The following is a 23,822-nucleotide window of genomic DNA, read 5'->3' as shown; positions in this document are numbered from 1 at the left end:
CAGCATATACTGTGCATGGGGTTGTTCCTCCTCAGGTGCAGGACTTGGCGCTTGCCTTTGTTGAACTTCATGAGATTCCTGTCAGCCTATTTCTCCAGCTTGTCAAGGTCCCTCTGGATGGCAGCACAACCCTCTGGTGCATCACCCACCCTTCCCACTTTTGGGTCATCAGCAAGTCTGCTGAGGGTACACTCTGCCCATCATCCAGATCATTAATGAATGACGTTAAAGAGGACTGGACCCAGTATTGACCCCCTGGGGTATCCTGCTAATTACTGGCCTCCAACTAGACTTTGTGCCACTGAGCAGCTGCCCCTGGGCCCAGCCATTCAGACAATTTTCAACCCATCACCCATCCAGCCCATACTTCAACAACTTCACTGTGAGGATCTTATGGGAGACAATGTTGAAAGCCTTACTGAAATCTACATAGACACTATCTACTGCTCCCTCCTTGTCTACTAGGCCAGTCATTTCATTGTAGAAGTTCATCATGTTGATCAAGCATGACTTCCCCTTGTGAATCCATGTTGACTACTCCTGATGACTTTCTTGTCCTTTATGTGCCTGGATACGGTTTGCAGGATTAGCTGCTCCATCATCTTCTTGGTGATCAAGGTGAGGTTGACTGGCCTATAATTCCCTGAGTCCTCCTTTTTGAATATAGGAGTGACATTTGCTTTCCTCCAGTCTTTAAGCACTTCTCTCAGTTGCCATGATTGATCAAAGAAACATTAAAGAAAATAAAGATGGCACTAAATCTTTAGTACTACTGGGTCAAATTAATCCTTTCAGATATACTTTTATGCTGAATAGTGAGGCAGCATTGTTCTCTCTTGAAGATTTTAACACGTGCCCTAATCGTTAAAACATGACATGTCTAGTGACAAGTGCACAGAACTGAGAGAAAGGCAAGGTACAGTGATGGGCAGTTGGGAGAATCAAATCTGAGGCAGTGAAGTGCACAACGATCAGGGAGGATGCTGAGACAAGTGAGCTGTGGTGCCTAGTATTCCGCCACTGATGCCTTGCATTTCCCCATCACTGTCTATATCTGCTCCAAAATCATTCAGACTAAGGCCAAGTGCCGTACAGTATCTTGAACTGGGGTGGGGTGGAGGGGGGGCTACTATCACTACTGAAATACAAGGAGAAACAAGACAGAGTAAAGACTCTGAAAAGAAGAATTAGCCAAGACAAAGGGAAATAAAAGTACCTCCCAAAAATGTGTCACACATGATGGGTTTCAGAGGCAAAAATCCTATCTTTTCGCTGCTGCAGAGCCTTTTTTCATCTGTCATGTTACATTAGAAAACGTGATGGAGCCCTTAACTCGCTGGAATTAAGCAGTGCAATGCAAAATGTTGGCAGCTCTTCTAACTGCCATAGAGTATGAGATTTTCTTTGCTAGTCTGAGGGGAAAGATGAAATCAATGGTGGAGTACCACATAGCTCTACGATCCCTGCAATTGCCCAGGTCTCTCTATCTCAGCATCTATGTCTGCCTCAACAAGGGAAGGGTTAATGGTTCTGGCCCAACCCGAGGGTGAAGGACACCAGGCATTTACACTCAGTTGTTAACCGGGAAAACGGAATGAGTCTCTGGGCCCTGGGACATCAGCCACTTCTTCTGAAAAGGGCAGAGGGAGGTTTTGAGATCAGCTGGAGAATGCCCTGACAGGGAGATTCAAGAAGGCACCAAACTCCTGTCAGGGAACTTGCTCCCCACTTCGAGACTGATACGCAGCTGCAGTGTTTCCATAAACCTGACTCCAAACAAACCAATTCCTGTCAGAGGGGCTGCCTGCCCTCTTTCTTTAACAGCTGAAACCTGGATATTGGGGCAGGGAAGTCCTTGCATTGGGACAGAGAGTGCTCTAGGAAAGCCAGGGATCACAGTTCGGGTGCTCCAACTTCCCAGTGCAGCCAAACAGGTCAAAGGAGCTCTTTGTTCATGCTGCTCGCAGGCTTAGCTGGAGGTGGGTCAGCTGATGGGGCTGTGAAAAGACCTTCATGGCAGATGGCCAGGGACCTTTCCCTGTAGCTTCTGTGAGGGCCTCCTGAGGATAGCATTCACTCGCAGTTTACATCTCCCGGCACACTCCCCCACAGGACCTGGGTGCAACTGAGCTGCCATCTGCCATCCCACCAGATGACTGAGGTCCCTGTGCATGTGCAGGAGAAGGGGCCCTGGTCCAGGCAGCACTCCTGTTCCCCACTGAAGGAGTGGATTGGTGCCTTTGCAGCCCCCGCTGTTTGAGATCAGGGTCTCCTGCTTGCAAGGCTAGCTTTTAAATCAAAGACAGTTGATTGCTGGGAGGCAGGAGGACTGTTTCTGTCTTGATTACTGCAACAAAGGAAATAATGAAGACTTTTCCAGCATGCTGAAAACCTTAGGTATTCTGCAGGATAAATAGTCCAGCCTGAAGTTATAGAAGCTTGCTCATTTAGCAAATACAATATATTGAATGCTTATTTTACTAATTACTCATTAACCATTAGTGTTGCTGCATCCTGAATTCAGGGATGTCAGTGAAGAACCAGGTTACTGAATTTACCTTGGTGCTAACATGCTTTCCCTGTAGTTTGCTGGTTTGAAAAGTATTTATAATCAGAAAGGCAAGCAATTAATATTACAGGCTGCATACTTAGAGACAAGTTGATGTGGTCTATTGCACATGAGAACACTTCCTCTTCACTAATGTTATTAACATAAATGGTAATTTTACATGGTCAGGTCTGAGACTAAGGACTTAGTTTAATCCCCCCATATGGTCTGTGCAGTGCTTATGAATCCCAGTGCACTGAAATATGAGCATAATTCTCATCTGCACTTGCCTCTAAAAGACCGGTTGTAACTTTTCTGCATGTATGCAAAAAAAGTCCCTGTTCATCGCTAAGTGATTCTCATGTTAACACTATGTCTTAGGGAAAACATGCAAAATTCCAACCTTACATAATTGTAGCAGGTGTAAGGGTAAGTATATCTGCTTTCTTGGTACATTTGTCCAAAAGACATTTAATCCTGTATAAAACAAACATATAAAACATTAAATCCGATTTACTACAGGGCCAACTCTTCAAAAAGTCACCTCTGTTTACCCACATACAATAACCTGCATATGAAACTCCTGCGTTTCTGGACATAGGTAGATGACCACGCACACAAGTCAGATTGACTTCTCTAGCAGTCCTGCTTGTGCTCACAGTAATAGTCACAGTGCACATATATGAGCACATATATATTTAAAAGCTGATTTGAGTCAGCATAAAAAATTGGTTTTATGTCTTTGACTCCCTTACAAGGATTACCTGTGTTAATCTCCTTCACATGTGCTTCTGAATAGGCCATAATACACCGAAGGGGGGAAAAAATGCAAATTGTAACTTTGGAGAGAGGTTAAACATTTTGCTCAAAAAGCAGTTTCTCCATTTTACAATCATCAGCCTATAAAATGAAATTTATTCCTGCCAGTCTGCTTCTTTTATCTACTCGTACTGCCATCTGATTTGTTTCATTTACGGAAATTACAAGGTCATACAAGCTGAGCAACTGTTGTGCTTGTGATTAACTCCCCACAATCAGCAGACACAAAACATGAAGATTTATGGTTAGATTTTTTCAAGGTGGAAATTTATGAGCTAGTTCTTAATGGAGCTGCCCTAAATTTGTCAGCATTAACCAGTAAAAGAAAACAAACAAACAAACCACCTTTGCTTTCTTCTTTTAAAGCCAGAATATAATATTTTGAATTGGCTACTTCCTTGCTTGTGTTTGTTTCACCTGTTTTTATTAATATTTGTCATTCTTTTACTCCAAAAAGAGTACTGCATGAACTCTTGTTTTCTGGAGAAATAAAAAACTATTTCTATTACCGACATATGTTATTTCATTACTGCCACAAGCTTATATTATATCACCATGAATTATTTGGCCCAGCAGAGTAATGTGGCTTCCTCTGAGGTAAAAGCTGACAGTGGTTTGACAACTAAAAGCAATACTGCAATCAGTTCAGGGCAGAAAATGAAGGATACCACACCCCACTGAAACTGCAAAGGAAACTAAGGTAGACTAAATATATTTGTCTCAGCTGTGTTGACAGCCTGAGTTAGACCTAAATACAGACTGCATCAGGGGGCTGGAGAGGACGGGAAGCAGGAAGGGGATATTGTAACCCCATAATGTATTCTGCCTCGGCTTCTGCAGAGAAAGGATGGGAGAAACAGATGTTGCAATGACAGCGCGGAGTGACTTGCACTTGCACATGAGAGCAGGCAACGGGAGCAGTGACAGGCCCCAGGAATAACAAATACCTTCCTGGGCTGGTGACATCTCTGATTGAAATGAACTTTTGACATGGAGAAAACACTTTCCATTTCATCAGTGGCCACATGGGTGCCTCTGGGGAGACCTTGCCCTCAAATGCTGCTTCCCGCTGCCTGTTGCCTACCATTAAGAGCATTCCTCTCCTCAGCACAATGTTCCTCCTCCTTTATAGTAACGTAAATAAATTGTCTCTGCACATTTGGAGCCCCACCTTCGAACACGGAGAGACGCATCTGCCCAAGGACAGGCTATATCCACTCTGCAAGGCTTTGCTTTCATACATAGCAAAACATGTGCTGGCCCCCGTTGAGTGAAACTGGTGGCAGCAGGGGTTCATCCCATCCCGAGGTGGAGCTGCGACAGAGGAGAGATCACACTGCCAGGGCCCATCCAGATCATAGGTTAAGGACACTGTTCATCCCACAAACGAGGGAGCATGTAGAGGTGATGTGTTTTGTGGTGACATTACCCACTGTCACCTCCCCTTTCCCTTGATTGCTCCATTGACCTTTTGCCATAGCAAACTACTCAGATGAAGCAAATTCATGCTGTTAGTTGTTGAAACTCATATCAAAACAATAGTTATAGCATCATTCGTGATGTTAGAGTTGTCTTTTTCTGTGATGAATGATGATGTTAGCTAGGAAAATTCCTAATACAAAGAGACAAGTCCAAACCGTGCTCAGAAATGAGGATCCTTGCCCTACTGAAACACAGAGTTAGACGTCTAAAGAGATCCTGATATCTGGGTGATTTTTCGAAAGCACACAAACTTTGCTGTCAACGAGAGTTTGTCAACTAGTGGAATTTTCCAAAGTTCATAGGCACATATGTACATTTGGAGACCCCAAGACACTTTATATATATATATATATGTATATATATATATATATGTATGTATATGTGTGCATGTGTTTCTTTCAGTGGCTTGCCTGAGGTCGGAAAGCCTGTGGAAGATGCAGCCTTCCCAGAGCGTTTTAACTACAAAGCCACCTTTCCTTTCAGTGCAACAGAGCTCGCCAGGACATCAATCACAGAAAAGAGGGCTGACAAGGGCCTTGAGAGTCCATCTCCTATCCGTACCCCCACACAGAACCCAGATCAGTTCTGCTCAGAGTATTTATTCCTGGCAGTTGAGCCCAGAATGTAATGATAACTTGGTTTCAGCTTGTTGCCCATAGATAATCACCTGCTTTTGCTGCCTTCCTCCTGATGCTAAGGGCAATTTAGATAGCTCCCTTGGGGTTTCTCACAAACGTACAGCTTCCTCACGAAGCTAAACTAAAAGGGAAAATGCCATTTTCCCTAGGTACCATTGCAGCTAAAACCCAGGCTCAGCCCTTTGTGGCTTTTTTCAGTCACCCCCATTCATGCATCTAGCGCTGTCGCATCGTCCCCTCTAATCCAGGATTTAGATGAGCTTGTTTACCACAATCCCATTTTCCGTGTGATTTATCCCCAGCACCCAACATGCGAAGAGGCAAGCTACACACACACACACACACGCGTGCGCACTGCCATTGGGGATGAGCTCTTGCTTTAGGCACTTGCTTTCCTCTCATTAGTGGAAGCTAACAATAAGTGTGAGAATTGCAGACGTCAGAGGTAATTAGGAAGAAATTATTTCACGTTACCCAACAAAATGTGGTCTGTGAATAAAGCCTAATCCTGCTGTCTGACCATTCTTTTTATCCCTAAATCACTCGGAGATGGGGAGGGCACAAAATGCTCTCCACAGCACCGGATGGGGAACAGCCATGAGGAGATTCAGCCGTGCTCGATGGGGGCCATCTTGCTGCCATCCTCTGGCTGAATAAACCCTCCCCTCAATGGGACTGCAACACTGTTTAAATAATTAACCATTTCAAAAAGCTGAATCTCCTCACAGCCTACTTTTTTAGAAAGTAAAAATGATCACTTCCAACTATTCAGTCCCCTCAGGCCTCTGAAGGAACTGCTGTGCATTTTAACGACTGTGCAAGCCTTGCAGACTGACCCTTCCTCAGCACTGGTAATACCTCGTCACCTTCATGGTGATGCCGAAGATGCAATCCTTTTCCCAAATTGTCCAATTTTTCTACTCTTCTTTCTGGTTCATGCCTCTCCTTCTGTTTACAAACATACCCTATTGCTCTTTCTCCTGAGTACTCTCCCTCATGCAGAGAGACACAGGGACAACTAGCACCTGATGTGAACAACTCCAAAAACCTCACAGCAGCCTCATGACATTTTAAAAATCAATGGCAATGTTTTATACTTGTGGGAATTCACCAAGTTAATTTCACCACAGGATTTCTGTTTCTAGGCAGTATTTTTCAGTACAGCTGAGGAAGATGTAGTATTGATCAGGGAATGCGTAGAGTAGATTACCTTTCTGATCGAGGTAGTAGGTGACCATCATCTGTCAAACCTGCCGCTCCATAACAAAGATTTATGACTTTTCGTGCTACATTTTTCAGTCACAGACATCTCGGTACTATTTCCAAAGCATCAATGGGACTATAAACACATCTAGCAGGTGTGCATGTCTGTATCTCAAGCGTACATATTTACAGCCATATGCACACAGACAGTGTCTTTGTGATCTATTTTCATACTTCCTATCCTTTGCCTCATGATACTTGCAATATATTATTTATATTGCTTCAGATCAAGATTTTCCACTTGCTGGTGTAAGGACAGCACCCCATAAGGTACTGTAGTGAATAAACCTAGGGCTATACAAAAACCAATGCAAAGCACTACTGTATATCTGACAGAGGAGCTTGCCATTGATTCACTGCTTTAAAGCCAGCAGAACATATACAGTGACACACTCACAGGATTCAGTCGAGCAACAGGATGTCCATCACTCAAAGTCACAAAGAGAGGCAAAGGGTAGTGTGTGGACACTGCAAGAAGTTACTTTCTTCTTTATTTGTTTCAAATTTAATTATTTTCTATTTAATTATTTAGTTAACGTGCAGAGGGCTGCTCCCCCACCTCATCTCTCTTTGCTTTCACACCGGGCATGGTCTTGGGTTAAACGTGACTCCTACAACTGACAGCTTTTGGCAGCAGCACAGCACCAAATCTTATTGGGCTGCAAAATCTTATTGGGTTGCCTGTGGCACCTGCCAGTGATGGGCAGCAGTCCCCTAACACGTGCTGCTCGCCTGTGGACAGCCTTTATGTATCTCCCCTGCCTTGTGACCTGCAGCCAGCCTGCCCTCTGCCCCGAGGTGGGAAGGAGTGTGCTAATGAGACAGACATGATGCTGACCAGTAATAATACTGTGAATATCAAGAAGTTCCCTTAACATTGATTATTAGCAACGTGATGATAATAATACTGGATTATAGATCATCCTACTCCAGCAGGTGGGAAAAGCCAGGATGGAGGGAATTCAGGGAAAACAGATAAGGACACTGCCATGCATTCTTGAAAAGCAGTGGACCAAAATAGCTTTAATACTCCTGTATCTAATTGCTAATGAGCACCTTCACTAGAGTTGGGGGGTTAAGAGACTCAAAAAAGAGTTGAGTGCTTTAGAAAGCCTCTCCTGTAGGCAGTGTGGCAGATCAGCCACAGTCTAAAGACACACGTTGTCTCAAGGTATGGGAGAGACTTTGTGAAAGATACGCAAAGGAATCAGGTCTTCCCAGTTCAAGGGAGTGCAAAGTCCTCAGCAAAGTCTGGTGTAGGGTATAGCTATACAGAAATACATTGATATATTTTCTCTAAAGGGCTCTTGTGCTTACTAAATAATATGTTGATTGAAGAAGTCTGTGTGGTCTCTTATGACCAACCATGATGATTCCTTGGTGAAACACAAGTGCCAGGACCGGCACTGAAGCACCTGTCTCAGTACCAGGGGACAGTCCTGCAGTCTCTGGGAGACATGCGGCTCTGCTGTGCATCACCCATCAGTGCTGGCCTTCCTCCTCCTCACCAGGAGCTCCTGACAGGCCATGACTTTATCATTGCCCCTGGGAGAACCTCCAAGCTCAGATCCAGAGCCTGTCTGAGTCCTTGCTTCACAGTCATAGCCCAGATATGCCCCACCCCTCTCACCCTGATAGCCACTGAAAGCTAAATCCAGGTCCTCCTGCCCCCTGCTCTAACCAGAATAACCAAGGGATCAGTGCTTCCCAGGAGGTCCAACACAGCCAGAGAAACAGGCAGAAGGCAGAATTCTATCTTTTCCCTCTGCCTGCTAACTTCCACAGTCCTGTTTTTTCTCCTGTTTTCTCCTTTCTGTCTTATGGTCACTTATACACACTTCTTGAGCAGCTGTGAAGCCGTGCAGGCACCAGATGGATAAAATGGAGGAGGAGTTTGGGAGAAGCTGAGCAGGCAGAAAAAAAAAGAAAACCATACCCACTTAAAGATTTACTTAGCGCAGAAGGTCTGCGTTTCAGAGTAGAAGTTAATGGAGTTGTAAGGGTTTTTAGCAGCCAAGAACATGGCCTCCAGCATCCATGTCCTATCCCCAAGTCACATGTGGTTATGAGGTGGAAGTTCTGCACCTTAATTCACTATTTTTGCTCCTTGCTTCATAGTAGGTATCACATTTTGGAGTAGTCCATTCTGGTTTGGCTAGAGGAGGAGGTCTTCTAATTAGTTGCTGTAATTGCTGTGTAAAGACTGCCCAGAAATAGTCTACGGTGCAGTAGCCTATTCATGTGGCTGGAATTCATGTGATGTGGGATCTCCTGCCTTTGCTAGGGCATACTTTGCCATCCTGGGCAAAAAGCTCCATTTTTGCTTGGATCTACATGTGCTGAGCCATGATACAGGATACACACCAGTGAAGCACCACGTTCACGTGAAGTGTTTCTATGATAGGCACGGAAGTGTTAATTTGTCTCATGGCTGAGCTAATTCAGGTGTGTAGCGGGCCAGGTCCTGCTAGAAGATACAGTCTCTGCAGCCTCACCCTTACAACTGGCCTGGTGTAAGTCAAGGCACTATCCTCCCAGCATGGGAAACAGCCAACATCGTGAAGTCTGCTCTGGAGTCTCTCTACCAGTTGGCGGATGCAATAATAAAGTCGTAACAATTTTCTGGCACTAACTGGAGGTTCAGAGGTTCCAAGCTACATTTAAACAGGATCTGAACAAACAGTTCTGAGCCAAACTGATTCCTGGTGCAACTCTAATAAGGCTGGAGGAACTACACCTGGGATGAGTTTGGTCCCACACAATATGTCAATGGTCAATCTCTCAATATGTCTAGCTATAAGCATCTTTCTTTAAAAATGATGTTCACTTTGTAGTACTAAACTCTGATCTGCCAAATGTGGCAGCCAATGAGCTCCTCCAAATGAAATACTGTGAGGATTATGCATAAATACTGAAGTATCCTAATCAGCCTCTTGGTGAAAATTAATTGATCCATTACAGACAATAACTATTTGCTGAAGTTTTTATTCTGCATTTTTTACTTCTGTAAGTAGCATATGTGATTTCATTGGCTGGCTATTTTAAACCGTAGGGGACCATTGGTGGAACAGTACAAATCCCTCTGAAATCCAAAACTGCCAGCTGCAATTATAGTCTGCATCTTGCATCTTCTCTAAGGACTATAAATGCTTCACTACTTTAATTTTGCTTGGCATTTGCATCACTGTGTGACAATTACTGAGCAGTGGCAAAGGATAGATTCAGTAATGAAGTCTGGACAGTAAAGAAATACTGTCCAAATTGAGGTATTCTCTCTATTTCAATCTAATATTCAGTCTGTGCACAGGGATACATCCCATTTAGATACAAAGCACTGGTAAGACAGGTACCTTCCTTTTTGCTGCTGAAATGTCTGTGGCTTTTTGCATATTAGAGATGAGGAAAGTTGTTTTCTCCTCATATTTCTTGATTGTTTTTAACTACTCAAAAGGATGAGATACTAAGTTGTAAATACTAGTAATTAAAAGGTCAGACTGGCAACTATATAGTTCCAGATAAGACTTGTGAAATTCTACCAATTTCAGTGATGTTACACTGGTATAAAATGGGAACGAAACAGCAGTAGCTCAGCTATTGTTTGAGCTCGTATATACACAGTTTTAATTATTTGAACTATGTGTGATTGCCCCTAAGTCTTAGCTATACTAGAAGACAAGATCAAGCATTATACCTGAGACTGAATGAGCAGAGATACAATTGGAGAAACAAACAACATTGTGAGAACATGGGGCTTACACAGGAAGGGTTCTGGGTATTGCCAAAATTATTTTCCCTTGTTAAAAAGAGATATGCTGAAGAAACATTCTTTAATGGGGAAAAAGCAGGTTTGGGAGAGGTGAGATATAAAATATTTATAATAGAAAACACCTGGAGCACAGTGAGCTGTGCACAGTCAATGTTTGCAAATAACACTATTTACCTTCATCAGACAGAGCTGTAAAACTTCTCAGAGGCCTAAGTAATTTAGGCAAATGGGCAACACAGTGGAAATGCTGTTCAATATCATTGCAAGGTCAAGCAGTGGACAGTAAGATACACTAGGAGACAAAAATGCCAACTCTTCACATGCTTCAAAAGGGTTCAAAATTCATCCTATAAGCACTGGGACCTATCATGCGCTGCTCTTTGGGACCCAGAGCTCCATATGCAGCTGTACTCTAACAAGGTATTAGGCTGAATAAAGACTGGACTGAAAAATCACAGTACCAGCAACAGTGCAGCGCCATCTTCCATACCTTGGGCATCACTGTTGAGGCCCTTCAACAAGAATACTGAAGAATTAGACAGGTCTTGGAGTAGGCTAAGCACAAAGACTTTCAAAGACAGACTGGAAAGATGTGGTTAGTTTATTCCAAAGAGGTGATAAACAAGGCCATGAAAAAAAGTAGATAAAATGCTGAAAGAAGTATTTACCAGGAGGTCCTATTCTTCCTGTCTCCACAACACAGTAGCGGTGTTCCGCCCTTATGCCCCCCACCAAAAAAAAAAAAGAAAAAAAAAAAGAAAACCCACAAGAAAATTCCCAACAACTGGCTGGTCTTCTCCTTGTGGTTTTCTCAGAGTCACACTGGAGGGCAAATAACAGCGTTCACCAGCTCTGCATACCAACAAGTTGATAACATAACAGTGTTAAATTGATTACAGAAATCATGGCTGGAGCATAGGAGGTTCTTAGACATTTCTACCTGACCTCAGTTTACTAATTCTTGACAGAAATCCACATTTAATGGCCATCCCTCTATATCCCATGCAATACAGAAATCCAGAACAGCTGGTGAGTAACACTGTTATGAAGAAGAAAGAGTCTAGACAGGGTAAATCTGTCCAACTTGACCCAACAAAAGCAGGTACTGAAGGACCTACGTATTTTGGTTCAGGAAAAGACTCAGCTACTCACGGGAGATGCAGTCAGAAAAGAAAGCTATACCTCTGCCCTCTGGCCAAACTAATAGCCTATCAAATGGCACCTACGGCTACAGTCCAAAATGTCATCAAAGCTGAGCACTGCCCAATGGTGCACCAAAACCAACCAAATCCACATAGTTCATGCTGATACTTAACACAACCAAAGATCCCATAGGATATGCCAGGAAAATGAAATGGGGCATTGTATGGAAAGTTATATTGGAGCAGAAATAATGCCTAGAGTCTTTTTTTCCCCCATGACTTTTCCTTTTGAACATTGTGATCGAACAGATCTCAAATGTGTACAGACTAAGGATAAAAACTGCATCCCACCACATATTTCCAAAAGCAAGAGTTAGAAAAATGTTTGCCTCCTACCTTGTTAACTTTGTCCCAATCTGCTGCCTAAGTTCGAGCCTCTCTTCATCAGTCTGCATGGGGAGGATGTTCTTTTCCTCCAGCTCTCGCTTGGAAGGCCTGTTGCTTAGTTTGATTGCTAAAGAGTCCTTCCTGCAGACTTTCATTGCCAGGGAGCCTTTGGGAGAGAGGAGAGGCTCTGCCAAAGGAGGTGTCATCATTTCATTACAGCATGCAGCAGGCAAAGAAGTACTAGCCAAGGGAGGATACTAGGCTGTCATTTACATTGGTATGGACTGTGGGAAAAGGGGTGTCAATTAACTTCATGTGTTCAATTAACCTCAATTCATATCATAATAAGGAAAAGCTGAATTTGGTAGGTATACAGGAAGAAGAAATTAAAATATTGCTCAGTAGAGGGGAGTGGAGAAGAAGGGCTTGTTTCAGAATTCCTAGTAGCATCTGTAGCTTTCTCTAGCACAATGTTTCAGAACCACGTAATGGAATGAATAATTCAACCTCAGAATCTGGGCAGGCAGCAGAGCTACAGCATGTGGAAAGAGAGAGGTATCTCTGTCTCTTGCAATGTCATCATAAGACATCCAAGCTAGCACTAGAAGGAATCAAAAGTCAATCAGAAGCAGCACAGATCTCTATGTACATTAACTGACACTGCTTCCCAGGTACTGACAGTGGCAAAGACACTGTGAAAACCACTGGCCTTTCACAGCTCAAGCTTGCTTTCCTAGGCTTGCATCCAAAGCAGTTTGAGCAGGGAAGACGGACCCAAGCAGACAGAGAGACACAAACCCATGAGAGGTTTTGGGCTTTGGCAGGAGAGTGCGAGATAGTGCAGTTCTGCTCTGTTTCTTAGTTTAAGAGCAAAGACTGCTTAATTTCACTTGCAGCATAAGGGAGGATTCTGAGGAGATTAAATATGCCTGGTTTAGAATCTTCTTTGTGTGTGTTTTAAAAAGGGTGTTTTGATTGTACTGCTCCCAGTTTTCAGAAGAAAAGAAATCCAAGGGCCTGAAACTTCAGCTCGACCTGCAGGATGGCAAGCAGTTGTCATACGCAAAGTACTGTATCTTGTCTTCATGGGAGAGTCCTATGATGCCACATGGAGGCAGGAGATGGGTTTTCTCAGAGAGGTCAGAAGGGGCCACAGGTCCCTCTCCAGACTGTAACTGCGATATGGCTATCAATTAACCTCTTCTTATCTGAGCCCAATTCTCTGATCGTGACCCCTTTCAACGTATGTGCAGACTTATGATTCTGTCATGATTTAATACTTACTATATATATAAGCTCTGATTCTCTATCGGTGGCACTTATTTCATCCTCCTGAAGTAACCCTATTGAGCTGACCTTGACTTAAGCCAAAGGCAGGGCTTCTCCACACCACGGACACTTGGGAAAGTAAATCCAAAAGTCAATTTGGAAGTGAACTAATATAAGCCAAAACCAGTCATTTGAATTCTGTCTGAGAGCTACCCAGACAGGGATTCATGTGGATCAGGGAAATCACTATAAATTCATACTACTTGTTATTTTGGATTAATTTACCAAGCATTCCCATGAGTCAAGCCCTGTCAAACCCTGAGATGCAAAAGCCACCATCAGGAAAGAAAATTCACAGGCCTTGTGTTTCCCTTGTGTATTGAGAGTTCAGAGAGAAAATTAAATAAATGAGAAAGGAAAAATGGAATATGTCTTACTTGTAAATAATGAGTTATCCTCATCTTCATCCTCCTCTTCCTCCTCTTCCTGTCTTGTGTAGAGGCAGGAAGAATCTTCATAGTCAGTTTCATGAGGCACATTTTCTTTATTGTCATCACATTCGATCACAACAGTTGGCACTTGTCTCATGTCTGGAAGGCCCCCAGGTCCTGTTTTTGTAACACTTTCACCTGTGTGTAAACCAGAGCTGTTGGGAAAGAAAAACAAATAAATAAACTAAAGGAAACAGCTCAATGGAAGACTGAGTTGCTTCTCTCACTGTATTTAGGAAAGTAGTGGTGTTTCATCCCTTTTTGAGAAGAAACGAGGACAGAAAGATATTCATGACCAGAAAGACATCTAATGGGTTTAAACTGAGTACACATTAAAGGTACAACACTTGTTAGGGAGAGGTCAGGCAGCACGCAGGAGGAAATACTGGCAGCCAGGACTGAGAACTAAAGATCTGTGACAAATATAGTCTCAAGGCTGAGTGAGAGTTGCACCAGCTACTCAGAGTGATAAGCATGTCTTCAGCCTGGTGTCTGTGTGACCCCTCCACTGGTGTGCAGGCAGTAAGGAGAAAATGTCTCACCTAAATGCAAAAGCTGGAGTAAGAGAGCGGGAGGAAGGAAAGGTACAGATTGTAGAGGAGGACTGTAGAAAGGCAGAGGGAAACCATGACTTGCACTCCTTGGGCAAGAAGAAGTTGATTGACTTGAGGGGAAGGCAAGGGCACAACTCTCTGAAGCGCAGGGGACCAAGCATGTGAAACTGGGCTTGGAGAAAAGAGACTTTGGGAGCTGGTGAGAGTAACAAGGGAGGGAGCTAAAACTTGGGAGGTTTGTTTGCTAATGGCACAGTTATATGTTGTGGGTGCTGCAGTGACGACATCCCTTCTCCTGCCCCGGCTCCTCACTCCAGCCAGGTGCTGCAGTTCAATCTGAATTGGAGCTAGCATCATATTTCTTTTGTCACATAAAGTGTGATTGATCATTTCCTGCAGCTTACTAGGTTAAGACCTGTGGTCAGTACTGCTACCATCTAGCTCTGTTTATGTGTTGATTTCAAAGCCCTTTACCAAGAAATATATCAATACAAGTAGGGAAACAGGAACATGAAGAGGTGAAGATCAAAGTCAAACAAAAGGTGAAAGGAAAAGTCAGGAACAGAACCAGGTTTCCCAACCCATTTTCATCTAATAGCTCATGTTGCCTTTCCCATGTGAAATGAGAATGAGAGACTGGCAGGCAAAAATGGTGGCTGACCAGGTTTATTTGTGAGTCAGCAGAAACTGCCCTTTCTCTTAAGTCCCAGTTGAGGCAACAGCTATATGAAAGGTGGGGAACATTTGCCTGTTGGACACCCTTTTTATGTCAAACTCCCATTTTACTTTCCAGAAGAACATAGGCATGAAATCAGATGTGCTGGCCAAGTTGCACTTGAGGCACACAAATTTGGGTCTGACCTTACTGAGTGCTGAGTAGCCTCAATTCCCTTGAATATTTTAGCCTGCTCAGAATACCAGAGGCATTCTGCATCTTGAAAAACTGTTGTATTCTTCTCTTTAAATGATTTTCTACTGAGTCAACTTGAAACATTTCTTTTTCTTCTAACCCTAAAGTTAACATGGACTCTTAAACGGCTGCCAGATAACATCCCATTTTTAAAATGTACTTCTGGGTATATAATGCTAGTCCACAATGTTCTTAGGGATTAAGGAGAAGAAAAGGCTTCAGATCCTGTGAGCCAACCATACCACGCTGTTATTATCATCTTTGGCTTCAAAGAAATCATTTTGTTAATTGCAACATTTACTGTTGCAGACTAACCAACAAGGAGATGCACAGCTTTTACTGGATACCTTGAAGACAGGAACTCCATTTTCTTCATGATAGTCCATGTTTTGTACCACAAAGAGAGATTCATGAAGAACTGGCTTGTGAATTTTTCTATTAGATTTCAATGAGTTTGACCCAAAAAATTTTATCCCAGAAGTAGTTTTAAAATTCATCAGCTGAATTCTAATGACACATAAATGCACTAAAGTCTTTAAAAACTTTCAACTAACTTTTAATTTATTGATATGGTTTAATAATTTTAATTTTATGAACTTCATTTTTTAAATCTGTTTTCTCTGTAACCTATTTTTTATGTAACTCTTTTTAAGAGGAAAGGTAGGAATTCAAAAGCCTGGAATTAAACTTCCAAGAGAAACTCAAACGCTGTGAAATTCTGTTAACATTGCTAAAAAAAAGAAATAAAAAACTTCCAATGGTGAACACAACCACTGGATCATTCAGTTAATTTTAAAACAACACATACACAGAGAGTAAGTACAAGTTCGCTAAGTCCCGTCTGGAAGTACAAATGAAAGGAGCAAAAAGTAGTTCAGCATCCAGGACCATTTGGTGCTTCCCTGTTCTGTGAAGGATGGATGTAGGTTACAGATGCATCCTTATGGGCGTGCACATAGGGTAGCAGATATCAAAGTGGTTCACCAATTTAGGTTACCAAGCAGGTATTGGATGGCAACAAGATTTACAAATTACCACAGAGGATCTTTATTTGAACTAGTGATCTAGAAATAGGCGGCTTCTCATCTCATTGTAATTTTTCTGAATCATCCACTTTCTTGATAATACTACTTTCTATTTTAAGCCCCTCATTTTTCCTGGTGTTTTGTGTTCTTCTTGATTAAAATCAGCCTTTTCCACAGCATTTTGACTATGTCAGCTGTCTAAGCACAGCACTTATGAAATACATGCAGTACTGCAGTATACTTAAGAAAGACGAATCAAGGTCACTGGGTATTTCCATTGTGTATAAATTCCTCTGGGTCATTAGCAAAAACCCGATGAGGTCAGGTGGTCTACACCACAAAATTTTTTAGCATTATTTACCAAAAAGCACACTATTGTTTCAAACAGTCCAGTTTAAATCAGCTTCGTGTTTTGCAACAAAATTAGAGAACAAAGCTACAGCTAAGCAAGTACTTGTTTTAAGATAAATGTATCTTAACACATAGATTTGAATAATTCATAGCTGACTAGTACAAGCACTTGCAATTACCATTGCATCACATTTACGTGATCAAAATGGCAAAAAAGTTACACCACTATAGCTTACAATGTTTCTAGTGAGAAAATATTTTAATGAAAAATCAGAATTTAAGCATATGAGTGAGTCATGGTACAGACAAAATCGAAAAAGAAAAAAATTAAATCCCTCCTGTAAAATCTAGTGGGAAAAAAATGCATGCTTCTCATCTGTCATCCCAGGCTCTTTGATTTTGGAATAGAGAGTTACATTTTTATCAGTATGTTTTCAGATCCACAGTACACTCTTCTGTACTTATCAGTTAAAACAAAAATCTGAAAAAAACTTCAAACCATTGTATATGTGTTTCTACAATACAGGCATATGTGTGAGAGACAGAGAGAAGGCAGAGCTATAAATATTAAGTGTTTCTATCCTTAGGCAATGCTAAAGTTTAGACAAAAAGCAATTCTCTTGACAAGTTTTATGGAAGATAAATGTTTTCTGACTCAAATACATTTTATGAGATTTACAAGACACTGGCAGGAATATCTAATGCATTTCATTTCATAAATCTACAATCTGAAGCTGAACTGGGTGTCCCAGAGGAACTGGTCTCACACACTGTCTTTTTGGACACAGTGATTTTTCACTGCTCTGCCATAGATTCAATTCTAGCCTGGAGTGAGATATTGCCACTTAACAGCTCTTTAGTACATACAGTGAACAAACTGAGGCCTTGATTCAGCTGCTAGTGTACAAGAGCCCACAGAGTAATTGAAATTAACTGTCGTCTTACCAGACAGACTGAGAACTACCTGGGCAAGGCAGAAAATAAGGCTATTTCAGATCAAGAAACTGCCTCCCTAAGTCAAAATTAAAGCTACATTCTAGTGGCACAAGAGGGTTTCTAAAGCTTCTTTTGCTGCCGTTCGTGATGCACCGCTTTTGGGCATGGTCTTTCTTCTCAAATTCATTTCAGTCAGGAGGATGAAAACTTCTGCGGATTTTGGTGGCAGGGCTTATCAGATTTTCACCAACTCTTAAAATGCATTCTGAAATGGTAAAAAATGATGCCTGAATCTAGAGTTTTACTTATGCTTGACACATACCCTTTGGGCTGAAGGGGAAAGTCATTTGCAGTAGGGCACAAATTGGCAACAGAGGTTGCAGAAAAAAGGTTATGTGGAAATTACACTCTTCTCTGTTTCAACTTAATCTATCATAAAGCTGGCAATTTATCAGGGAAAATAGAGGCAAACTGGCAGCACAAATGATATGTCATAATAGTCATACTAGGACAAGGGACAGATTGCCCTTCTGAGAATAAGTTATGAATAGATGTTACGAGTACCAGAAAATGTTTGCAATCAAAAGCGTTAAGTGCGCAAATGAACTTAATGTTCTATAATGTCTGTAATAAAACTGAATAAAAAAATCCAGGAATTAACTGCCGGTTTAAGTCATAAGAACAACTGGGACTTGAATAGCTATTGCACGCTTTTAATGTACCTTAAGACATTAACTTATTAATATGCACTAGATCTAGGTGAGGCAGTAACGTGCAACCACTCCTGCAGAGGCGAAAATAGAGATAGAGAAGCTCAGTAGCTTTCTCAAGGTCAAAGACAGCAAAATAAATTCTGGCTTCCAGGCTGGTACAGAGGGAGAGATCATTATTCTCTGGCAAGCTTTTGGCTCATTGGCAAAGTACTGATTTCAAGTATCAGTCTTCAGATGTTGTTAGACTATCTGAATTCCAGAGACCTCATCTGTGAAAGCAAAAAATCCAGGTTGCTAGAGGAAGGGGAAGTTTTAGGCTTTCACTGTTTGTTCCTGTCCACACTCACAGTCCTGGTGGAGAGAAGACTTGTGAGGTCTAAGAAAAGTTTACTGGGCAAAATGTGGAATTGATACAAACTGGTTATGGATTCAGTGAATATCAATGGAGTTTAACAGACTTGAGGAGCTTTCACTGCACTAGGAGCAAAGAAACTAGACACAGGGAAAAAAAAAATCTCCTAAAGGAAAAAAAAGACAAAATTTAGAGCAGAATACTGGTCTGCACTTGTCTTCATGATCCTCCCCTATTAAAAACAAAATACGACTCTAAATAATCCCCCAAATTACCAGACTTGGCAGCATTATTACTGCAGCATCATGGCAATTATTCTATAATGTTGTAGGATTCTTTCAAGATAAAGACTTAGATCAGCAAGAAAAAATGCTGCCAATGAACTTAGCATTCCCCGGAAGGTGCCTCAGAGACTTGTCAGGCTCTCTCATCTCCTCAAGATTATTGACCCAACAACAGTGACCCAGTAGCATGTTATCCTGGAAGGAACAGTAAAGCTCAGGATCTCACTGCATATCCTACGCATGCAACAGCTGTGAGCACACTACCAAATTTTAAATAGAGGAAAGCAGATCTAGGATCTGTGCAGTTTTAAAAAGTCCTTAAGACTTCTGGGATGAAGTGTCCAATGACAAATGCAGCGGTATGATTTCTGCTGGGTTTAATCCAGAGTTGATACAATTATGGGAAAAGAACTACTGTCAAAAACACTAGGAAACAGTGGCATTTGGTGCAAATAATCCTCTCCCAAGTTAAAAACATATATTTTAAAAATCTGCACAAATTTTCAAGAAAAGTTAGCAAATTTACTAAGATTACAATGTGGCATGAAAAAGCAATTTAAGAATTTAACAGCAAGTGTCAGCTCCACAGTCCCTTTTACCTGTAAATACTATGAAAATAACAATCCCTGTTGCAGAGGAAACAGTCATCACCTATTTTCTCTCTTGTGAATGCAAACATTATTGATTTGTTTTGACAAGGAGAATAACTGAAGTACTCTATTTCATGATTGAAATAATAGTTAATCAACACAAAAAGGCTATGAAAAATCAACTGTCTGCAGTATCATTGTGCTGGTTTTGGCTGGGATAGAGTTAATTTTCTTCACAGTAGCTAGTATGGGGCTATGGTTTGGCTTTGTGCTGGAAACAGTGTTGATAACACAGGGATGTTTTCGTTACTGCTGAGCAGTGCTTACACAGAGTCAAGGCCTTTTCTGCTCCTCACCCCACCCCACCAGCGAGTAGGCTGGGGGTGCACAAGAAGCTGGGAGGGGACACAGCCAGGACAGCTGACCCCAACTGACCAAAGGGATATTCCATACCATAGGACGTCATGCTCAGCATATAAAGCTGGGGGAAGAAGAAGGAAGGGGGGGACATTTGGAGTGATGGCGTTTGTCTTCCCAAGAAACCATTATGCGTGATGGAGCCCTGCTTTCCTGGAGATGGCTGAACACCTGCCTGCCAGTGTGAAGGAGTGAATGAATTCCTTGTTTTGCTTTGCTTGTGTGTGTGGCTTTTGCTTTACCTGTTAAACTGTCTTTATCTCAACCCATGAGTTTTCTTACTTTTACTTTTCCGATTCTTTCCCCCATCCCACCAGGAGGGGAGCGAAGGAGCGTCTGTGTGGGACTTAGTTGCCAGCAGGGGTTAGACCACGACAGTCCTGAACTAGGATTAATTTTCATTTTAAATGATGTGAAATATCAGTGCCATAACCTTTTCTTATTTTTTTTCTACAAAGGGAGGCAATTGCTTCATATCGGGAAATGAATCCTTGCTTCTTCAGTTTTTAACAAGCAGCAGAGTTTCAGCGTCAAATTAATAGTTAAAACCAAACAGCATCACCTTCTTTAAATCAGTTAAACGTATTTGTAGACATAAACATGATGGATGCCTGGAAATTGGGAGCATTCATTGCTGTGGGAGAACAGACGCCACAATGAAGTCATACTCTGAGAGATGTCAGTGGGCTCTGGATAACAAAGTACCTTCTGCACACAGTGTGAACCGGACAGTAAGACATCTGACCTATGCTGGGGATGGTGTGGGCAGTGCAGCCCCAAAGGAGCCTTTGGGAGACACCAGCTACCCTCTGCGCTTGGTGCACCAAGCTTTGGGGTGATGCAGATGCATCTGACCAGCCCTGCTGGCAATATGAGAGGTAACTGGGTAGTCACCGGGCACAAGGGGGAATGTGGATGCTTTTTCCAATCCTACCACTACAGCCCTTTTACTGATGGGAAGAGGAACCTCCCTCACAGCCCTAACAGTTTTCCCCCAGCAGAGATTTCCCCTGCGCTGCAGAAACATCAGCCCCTCCTGATGTAACCACAGAGGTCTCGCTATCCTGGTACTAAAATAAGCTGGCAGTGTGGGACTGCTTCTGGTCCCCTGACTGTTTTTCATGCAGTAAGGAGAATCTGCCATCCCTAATCGAATTGTTTTTAACTATGCACTGTAATGAAGGTAACATTATCACAAAGAGGTATTGGGGCAAATCATTAGGCAGTTTGTCTGTTAGACCAAGTATTTTCACTTCCTATCTAAGAGAAGGATGATCTGATGCTCCTAGAAGAAGCTGGCTACAAAGCTGCCCTTGGTACTAAACAGAACATGTCATTTTTTGGACTACTTTCCCTATTCTGGGACTTGCTCAATTTCCCTCTACAAGACGAAATAAGTTTTCCAAAGCTTGCTGATCTTGCAGTCTATGAGGACAGCTTGCATTTATACAACATGCTTCACTTAGACTATTTGAAGCAGCGTTCAGAGATACCCACAACTGACAGTAATAGAAAACAGCCCCAAGGTGGGTAAGGCTCTTCTGATCAAATGTACAACCTTCCTCCAGATACAAATGGCTAAGAAGGTAGCTGCTATGGAATGCGCTAAATACTTATTTTAAGATAAAACATATAATTTAAAATGAATTGAAATGGTATATTAAAACCCCTCTGAGTGACTTGTAGGAATTCCTCAGAGGTTGTTTCGAGCTAATTGGTAATACTAATCAGATGCCCTGGTTGAGTGGCACATTTGGGTTTTATTGCTCTTTTTTGAATCTTCCACTTCCCCTCCTTTTTTTTTTTGGCAATCCTCCACATAACAAGCTTTGCAGTTATACACTCTGCAGTATATATTGCAAGCCAGGCATGTCCTATCAACATCTTCTCCACTAGCTGTATTATCAAGCTCCTTGAACAGGACAAGAGGGTTCAGGAAATTTGGTCGTTTTCTCCTTTCTGCCACAAACTTGTCAAACAAGCCTGGACAGGCTCTTTCCCCATCTCTGTTTCTCCAGCAATGACTGCCCTGAAGTTGTCAGACCCCCAGAGCAGAGGCCTTATTCAAGTGCTATGAACATAACTCAAGTGGTGATTTTGATACTGAGGGTAGCAGGAAACAGTGCACATCAATATGTAATTTTAAAAGTTGATCCATTACCTTTCTAGCCTTTGCATGGTCATGGCTAGCGTTTTGTTCAGTTCCTCTATCATCCGGCACCCTGAAGGGTGAATGGGCAACGTGCTGGACCCAGAAGGGAGGTGCTGGCTGTGGCTGCTGTACTGGAGCTGGTGCTGGTGAGCTGCTAACTGGGATGGCAGGACAGTGTGATGGTGCTGGGTCAAAGACTGCTGGGAGCTCTTCTGCGTGGAATAGGATGAAAGAGAGAGGTCTGGCCCCCCTAAAGGCATGCAAATCATGACTTTCTTTGGAGGTAGTGGAGGTGACAGTTTAACTGGCATACAAGGCAGTTTCACAGGAGCGCCAGGATCTAAAACAGAAGAAAGAGAGGCCCTGGTGTTAATTTTCATGTCAGTAAGATGGAGATCAGAGTATCTGCCTGGGCAAGCAGGTACTGAGATTGCTAGCCAACAGGGGAGCGTGCACCCCTTCCCTGCTGCGACAGACAACTCTGCATAGCGTGGGCTCAGCATGCTCTTCAGAAAAAATACTGTTGTTCTGCAGCACTTCCGAGTCTCACAAAAAACATCCCAGGGCTGTGCATGCCCCTTAATAAACACGTTAAGCAATGCTTAACAAGGCTCATGGCACACTTTGACGCTTTAAAGCCCTAATCCTCCAAAACAGCCCTATGAGGTAAGCGGGATGTCTCCCGCGCAACAGGCACGCAAATAGGGGAGAGCAATTCAGTGTCTGAAGTTACAGGATGACTCACCACCATCACTACTGGAGCAAAAGCTCAGGGACTCCTGATCCTTCTCAGCCACTGCAGTGCAATTACTACAAGTCACATTTCTTACAGCTTTGTAATGTGCAAAACATCTGGTGTTAAAAATGACATTACAGGGCAAGAGAGAAAAGAAATAGGGTTTGAATACTAAACAGGAGTGGTCTGGAAAAATGAAGGGTACAGGAGGAGAAAATGATAAAGGGCAGAAGATTGTTAGGATTAATGTATTCTTTTACAGAAGACGTGGCAGGCACTTTTCTCTGGACTCATGCACTGAATTTTAACCTTTTTAACTCTAGGCATGTTCCTTGAATCACATAGTTGACCTGCCAGGCAGACTCCCCTGACTTCCATGGGAAATCTAGGAAAGGTCCACAAGCACATGTCTCTGCCAAGACTCCACTGCAGGATGGAGATTTTTGGAGTTGCACTGTGAAAAGTTTTCAGAAGGGAAAATAAGTTAATGGGGGGCTTGTAGTTCCCAAGATGGGTGTGGGAAATGGCCACCACGTATGCTAAGAGCAAAAACGAGAGTAAATATGTATGCTGTCAGCTGCAACTGTAAGTTTGTGTTTAGGAGGAAGGCCAGGCTCTTTCCAGCCTGGAATACCACAGACATTTGGCTCTGCAATGCAGCTCTGCAGGCAAGGCTTGCATGCTCTTTGTCCTCTTGTTGCTTCAGTTCACTCTTCTTGCTGTAACATGGTAAAGGAACTGAAGGGCTAGAATCTTCTTTTGACCTGAGAAAGCCTGGGAGTAAGACGTTGCCCTCCAGGTTTCAAAGGTCATCACCATCCTGAGCGATATCAGATTTCTGAAGTAATTTTCCAGATGGTTCTTTTTAGCATTAACTATCCTTCTCCTTGCCCCCTTTATTCTTTCCTCCCTCCTGGCCTATTCTGGTTATTGCCTGTATTAGTGTCTGTATCTACTGGCCAGGGTGCACAAGTTTGATACTAGGACTTCCAAGCAC

At 42.5% G+C, this 23,822-nt stretch overlaps 1 protein-coding gene across 2 annotated transcripts in view; it reads right to left on the bottom strand.

Moving 5' to 3' along the window:
• The window catches only part of PHACTR1 (phosphatase and actin regulator 1), a 318,657-nt gene that overhangs the window by 35,923 nt on the left and 258,912 nt on the right, over positions 1-23,822 (bottom strand). For both annotated transcript variants that reach the window (XM_072851388.1, XM_072851389.1), the window contains 3 exons: positions 22,099-22,429; positions 13,752-13,960; positions 12,055-12,211 (listed from right to left, as the gene is read on the bottom strand). In XM_072851388.1, coding sequence (XP_072707489.1) covers positions 12,055-12,211; positions 13,752-13,960; positions 22,099-22,429 — 697 coding nt within the window. The remainder of the gene's footprint in view (positions 1-12,054; positions 12,212-13,751; positions 13,961-22,098; positions 22,430-23,822) is intronic.

This window comes from Ciconia boyciana, chromosome 2 (genome assembly GCF_034638445.1).
Source record: "Ciconia boyciana chromosome 2, ASM3463844v1, whole genome shotgun sequence".
NCBI classification, from domain to species: domain Eukaryota; kingdom Metazoa; phylum Chordata; class Aves; order Ciconiiformes; family Ciconiidae; genus Ciconia; species Ciconia boyciana.
This window is presented reverse-complemented; position numbering and strand designations above follow the sequence as displayed.